Source organism: Chiloscyllium plagiosum, chromosome 30, assembly GCF_004010195.1.
Source record: "Chiloscyllium plagiosum isolate BGI_BamShark_2017 chromosome 30, ASM401019v2, whole genome shotgun sequence".
Classification (NCBI taxonomy): domain Eukaryota; kingdom Metazoa; phylum Chordata; class Chondrichthyes; order Orectolobiformes; family Hemiscylliidae; genus Chiloscyllium; species Chiloscyllium plagiosum.
In genome coordinates, this window is record NC_057739.1 from 20315322 (window position 1) to 20321914 (window position 6593).

The following is a 6593-nucleotide window of genomic DNA, read 5'->3' on the forward strand; positions in this document are numbered from 1 at the left end:
GGGAGGGTGGGTCGTAGGGGGGCGTGGACCTGACCAGGTAGTCACGGAGGGAACGGTCTTTGCGGAAGACGGAAAGGGGTGGGAAGGGAAATATATCCCTGGTGGTGGGGTCTTTTTTGGAGGTGGCGGAAATGTCGGCGGATGATTTGGTTTATGCGAAGGTTGGTAGGATGTAAGGTGAGCACCAGGGGCGTTCTGTCCTTGTTACGGATGGAGAGTGGGGTCTGAGGGTGGAGGTGTGGGATGTGGACGAGATGCATTGGAGGGCATCTTTAACCACGTGGGAAGGGAAATTGCGGTCTCTAAAGAAAGAGGCCATCTGGTGTGTTCTCTCTGCCTTTATTCCTGATGAAGGGCTTTTGCCCAAAACGTTGATTTCGCTGCACCTTCAACATATTGTCTAGCTATCACCATTGTTAACAGCTAACCTGAGAATGCAACATTTTAAAAAAAGCTTTTGTGATTTACACATGAAAGAAGTGAAACTATCATGGTATTCTAACAGATGAAAGGCTTAACTGACAATTTTTCAATGTATAACTTCAGTTACATAACACTGTAAATTTTTGCTATAAATTCTGTGTGTTAGGATTGAGCCCTCCACTATCACCTGATGAAGGTGCGACGCTCCCGAAAGCTAGTGTGCTTCCAATTAAACCTGTTGGACTATAACCTGGTGTTGTGTGACTTTTAACTAAATCAACATTAGAAGCCTTTAATTAGTTTTTCAGGTCAGAAAAAGTTTTTCCTTTTCTCAAAAGCATTGAATTTGGGTGACTGGTCATTGACGTCTTTTCATGGATGCTTGAACTGGATTTTTCCTCTCGCTTGCTAATGTGCTGTTTTTGCAAGAACTGCTTTGAAAGCTTGTTTTCCTTATTACTGGTTTGGTGGCTCCTCTGCAGGATATTTTTGCTGAGAGATTATTTCTATTGCTTTACTGCTCCAGTGTTGAGCAGATGCAGAATATCACCGTAAGCTTGCTTTAAGGTCCTAAAGCCCTTAGACAACAATAGTAATTCAGAATGTTGGAGAATTTAATGGAATTGTTTTGAATATCCCCAGAAAATTACCTAACCAAATTTGCCTTGGTAATTTATGTCCAATTCCACTAAAGTACAGCTTTAGAAGAGCCAGGCAACAACAGTTATACAATTGGACTGCAAGCTGCTGCAACTGCGTACTGTGGTACTTAACTCTCAGGGTAGCAATGGGTGAGATTATCCCCATTACATTCATAGCCATCCAGACTCTGCACACTCACTAAAGCCTTGACCAATTAAGTTAGTAGCACAGGCATTTAACTTAGTGCTGTTTTTATAAGGCTTTTCTCCTGTTCCCACAGATTTTGTCTCTATTTGGTCCTTCCTTTTATTAGGATTATAGTAGGATCAGAGGTTCAAATCTTAAATCCAATGCTTCATAGGCCAGCAAAGTGGCTCAGTGGTTATCGCTGCTGCCTCACAGCGCCAAGGACCTGGATTCGATTCCACCTTTGGGTGACTGTCTGTGTGGAGTTTGCACATTCTCCCTGTATCTGTATGGGTTTCCTCTGGGTGCTCCAGTTTCCTTCCACACTCCAAAGCTGTGCAGATTAAGTGGATTGGCTGTGTTAAATTTCCCATAGTGTACAGGGATGTGCAGGTTAGGTGAATTAGCTACGAGAAATGCAGGGTTACAGAGCTAGGTAGGAGGTGTGGGTTAGTGTGGACTCTTTGGGCTGAATGGCCTGTTTCTATACTGTAGGGGTTCTATATGAATATCGGGGTAGTTTTGAGTGGCCATTTGTCACTCTTTATGCCACTCAGTTGCAAAGGTGTCCAAACTTGGTGGCCATTTCCTCCCCAGTCCTGATCATGTTGACAGCAATTAATTTAGCACCAAATTGGAGCTACATCTGAGATGTTCTGCACTGTCTGGTCTTATACTGAACCCTGCCTTTACAAATAAAGCAATGATGGGGGTTGAGGGGGGTGATATCACAGAATGATTTAATTAGTAGGCAATACTGATCTTTTTATAAAGATTTTTGATTCTGTTAATGAGCTAGAAGATATTACACAGGTTAACAGCGATTTATTATTGGGGTTCACCTGTGAAAAACGTACATACACATAATATATGAAAAGAAGACAAACTGCAATTGTGTAATTAGGTGAGATTTTAAATAAAGTAGCTCAATGATGTATAGTATTGTTTCTTCAGAATAATTATATACCAAAGCAGAAAGAGAATGTGTGACTTGTAATGTGCAATGATTAATATTCATTCTGAATGTTTCCTCTCCAGGATGCCATTGATGACAAATTGGACACTAAACATTACCCATACATTTCTGCCCGTTCTACTGCCTCTTTCAGTGCCACTGCAGTCAGGTATTGTCTCTGTACTATGTTTGAATTAGGTACTCATATTGCTGTTTTGCCAATAAGACATCTTTTAATGTTCACTGCACTCAAATAATGACTCAAACAACCTGCAAAGACTAATATGGCATATTGAGCTGAACATGTGGCTAAATTAAAACACTGAACCCAAGAATTCTGGAACTATAGGTCAATGTTTAAGGATATGGTGTTGGAATAGGTTTGTAATACTAATATGATGGAGATGAACATGTTTGAGCATGTGGCTGATGATTGTAATGAATTTTACACTTGATGACATTATTGTGACTGCTTTTTATGTAGTGCCCGATATGGCCACTGGCATAAAAATAAAACACCGGGAGAGTACAGAACAGGGCCACGTCTCATCATCTTCATCATTGGAGGGACCTCATGCTCTGAGATGCGCTGTGCTTATGAGGTCACACAGGCCAATGGAAAGTGGGAGGTGCTAATAGGTAAGCATAGCAAAGCATCAGCCGTCACTTGATTTAACTGTGGTAAGTCAGTCTAAGTTCATTTTCTTACCAAGTATTGTTTCATGTTATCCAATTAATTATTAAAACCTCTCATTTGCTAATATACACTGAATTTTTAGCTGTAAAACTAAAATAGATGCTAAATATTATCTGTCTAACTAGTAGTGTTTAGCTTCGCTTTTCTTTTGAATATCATTTCACATGTTTATTATTGTTACTATGTCTATACTTTAACAGACCGGTTGTCCATTAACCACAAATGTTTTCTGCTCTCTCTAGCAATGATTGTTCTGTGGCTATGTGCAAGCTTGTTTGAGTCCTTCCTTTGCTTCTGGGTCATCTGTCTGGAAGCCCTGGCTTAACACAGTTGTGGCCCACTCCAGGGCTTCAAGGCAGAGTTCATTTGAATTCCTCACGGTGACTTCAGCGTGGGGAGGAAACCCAGTGAGAACAGAAAGACACAAACCTTGTGTAAATTTGCATGTATACTTATCCCACACTTGTCTTCTCTTCCCAGGAAAGTTAACTTGGGTATAAATGGGCATGTTGTAAGGGTGTTAGCTGGCCTCTGTTCTCTCACAGGTTCTACCCACATTATCACTCCTACAAAATTTCTCATGGATCTGAGACACCCGGACTTCAGGGAGTCTTCTAGGGTTACATTTGAGGATCAGGCTCCCAAAGAGGAGTGAAAAAGGCAAATAAAAAGTAAAACATCAAAAAAGAAACTCTTCTCTTTTGAAGGGTTTTCTTTGTTCACTCTACCAAACCTTTTCTTTCACAACTGCATTTTTCTATTTTTTTTAAATTGTGTAATGAACTGTCTGTACAACTTGTAACTTTTAAAGCAGAAGGGCTTAAACAAGAACAAGATTTAAATTGTTATTTGATAATATAACTTCTTTACAGTTACAACTTTTCTATTTAACCCTTTGAATGCTTTTAAGATGGTTCAGGCATTTTTCTTGCATACAAAATACAGCTCCTGACATCATGCTGGGACAAAATTTTGATAGGACTATTATTGATTTAAAAAATCAAACTCACAAAATAAATTTTAAAATGCATATTTCTGCAGAGAAATGCTACTGCAAAGGGTTAATGCAAGTTGCTTGTTTAAAAATATCTTCCTTTTCATAAAAATAATCTTATGAAACATTTTCTTCCTGTTAAAAGTGTAGCCCTTAGATTTTAACAGCTTCAAAGTTTTTTTTGGGAAAAAATAAATTTGCGATTTCTAGTGATTTTATGCAATGCTATTAAATCTGCAGTATCCCTTTGCCTCATATTAATGCTATCATCAGAAGTACTTGCTGTATCACTGACTGTTTTATCGAGACAAGACATTATTTAGATGATATAAAAATATTCAAAGCTTTCACAAGCACCAAGTCAGTTTCCATAAGTAAAATGGATTGTTGAATTTGAAACTCCAGGAGAAGAGGTACTGCATTTTTAAGAAATTAAAAAGTTACCTTAATATGGTTTAGAAATATAAGTTGCATTTTCCACCAATCTAAACTACATTATGTCTCAAAACTGCAGGATCCACACACATTCTCACTCCCCAGAAGTTACTTAACTCGTTAAAGAAAATGAATAAGCCAGATGAAGAAGCTAGCAGTTAAGACTGAAGCTATACATCAAGACGTTCACAAATTCTTATTCACAAATGTTTCCTTCCCAGTGAGGAGAATATTATTATCTGTGAAGTTTTGGTGTTGCAACCTTTGTAATTCAACATGTATGCATTGAGCTAAAAATAAAGCTAGTGAACTTAGCTAAACCTGTTTAACAATGGATGCAACGTTTTGAAACAATTAAAAAAGCTACATAATACTGTAATTACCAAATCTTATAAGGATGCTCTGAGTACTGCTAGGACATGTGTAAATGGTAGAGTTATGTTTGTTTATTTAGTGTACATTTTTATTAGTGGAGGAACAAGTTGCATGAGGTTGATTTTTAATTAATAAACCGTTCAAACTGAGTTAGAATTGGTGAGACTATGAATGAGAAATATTTTGTTTAATAGTCTTTAACCACACAGCATGAGATTGATTGTTTAATATTCAGTGCAATGCTACCTTTTGGAGACTTCTACCTCCCAGGGGTACAACAGAGTTCATCCCAATTTGCTTTGGACCAAGGCTTACCGAAATTATGTTTGACAAAGTGGTGTGAGATCATTGAGAAGCCTTTCTGTTAAAGATGGAATTTGAATCAAAATTTTTGAACACATTCCTCCACTAATTTTCAAACTGAAGTATTCCTCATCTTTAATGTGTAGTGTCAAAGTCATGCTTGCAAAAAGGGCCAATGGTATTTCAGTATTGTATTTAGTAAAATGCCGTTTCATTGGTTAGTATCAACAGAGAACATTATGCACTGAAATGTGTAGTGTGTATGCCATTTTGTTACTGTATAGTCCACTGGTGAAAATGTGAAGTAGCCTCCTTTAATTTATGAGCGTCTATGCCCTGTATCTGTGTTGTTGTGTTAAGCTTGTTTGTAGTTACTGAGGAATTTTTTTTCTTCTGGGCATTGCTACATCTTCCATTTGTTGAAAAGCATATTATCTACCAGTCTCTGCTTGTTCAGTTACCAGAGCAAAGGCTGTGTGATGCACTGACTGCTTTGTGATGCAAAAAGCTTATTTTGCTGTTGTATACGATCACTGTGTCAAGTCATATTTATATTGAAGTTATTTATCTGAGAATTTAGTCTGTCTTGATCCCATGTCTCTTTAAAATAAATCGGATTCTGCATTCAAAGTGTTCAAGCACAAACTGTACTTTATGGTACTGAAACGGACAAATAAATTGAATCTGATGAGATTGCTTGTAGAATCGGTCAATATAATGTTTCTTTAGTTTTCTCAAATAGCACAGTGTCAATGAGCAGCTTCTACAATATCAATCACCCTGGAGTAATTTGTCAGTACATTATGCAAATCTTCAAAAGACCCCGTTCTGGGTAGGAAGGTCCAAGCTACTGAGGGATAATTTATATTTTTGGCAGCTATTATCTCATTTTCAGGCCCATTTTTCATTCTTACCAACACATTTATAGGTGATATGGTCATGTAATCGAAATATCTTCAACATTTCAGTTGACATAATAAACCCACACAGAACCAGGATTTTAAAAATCCATTAATAGTCTCAATTATCAATACTCTGTTACATTATAAAGTCACAACACATGAAGAAAGCATTAAATTCCTAGACCCTATGATATTTAAATTGGTAGAAGACAATTGACATAAGTTAGCAACACTTCTACGGAGTTAAAATCCATCATCCTAAACACACTGCCACAAGCTGGTGAGATCAGAACCAATGAACTCCTACTGCGTGCACACAATGCTGGATTCTTTGTAGACAGTTACTACCCTATTTACTGCATCTCAGACCCCAAAGGCAGGTTTTAATGAAACAATTCACTGTGCTTTTACAACACCATCTTTTCTCCTCCAATAGTAGCTCACAATCGTATGCATGCTAGAGATAAGCACATTCATTTTTAAAGAATTCATTACCTCAGTGACTTCAAGTTTTCCTGACTCCCAAGTAGTTGAGTATAACAGGATAGTAGGCTCACTTTCTGCCTTTCCTCTTCAGCCTCATTCTTCTCTTCCTGTTGCAGTTGAAGCCTGAGCCTCCTTTATCTCCTCTGTATGCAGCCACCTCCTTCTACCCCCTCCAGCAGCCCCCAAGCCTGGGTC

The 6593-nt window shown here is 38.1% G+C and overlaps 1 protein-coding gene across 2 annotated transcripts in view; it reads left to right on the forward strand.

Moving 5' to 3' along the window:
* The window catches only part of LOC122564785 (syntaxin-binding protein 1), a 110339-nt gene extending 104636 nt beyond the window's left edge, over nucleotides 1-5703 (forward strand). The window contains exons 17-20 of one of the 2 annotated variants that reach the window (XM_043720004.1): nucleotides 2290-2375; nucleotides 2691-2845; nucleotides 3449-3574; nucleotides 4412-4527. In XM_043720004.1, coding sequence (XP_043575939.1) covers nucleotides 2290-2375; nucleotides 2691-2845; nucleotides 3449-3558 — 351 coding nt within the window. In that variant the 3' untranslated portion in view covers nucleotides 3559-3574; nucleotides 4412-4527. Of the gene's footprint in view, nucleotides 1-2289; nucleotides 2376-2690; nucleotides 2846-3448; nucleotides 3575-4411 lie in introns of both variants that reach the window. The other variant, XM_043720005.1, reaches the window with a different exon arrangement.
* The last annotated feature ends 890 nt before the right edge of the window (nucleotides 5704-6593 follow it).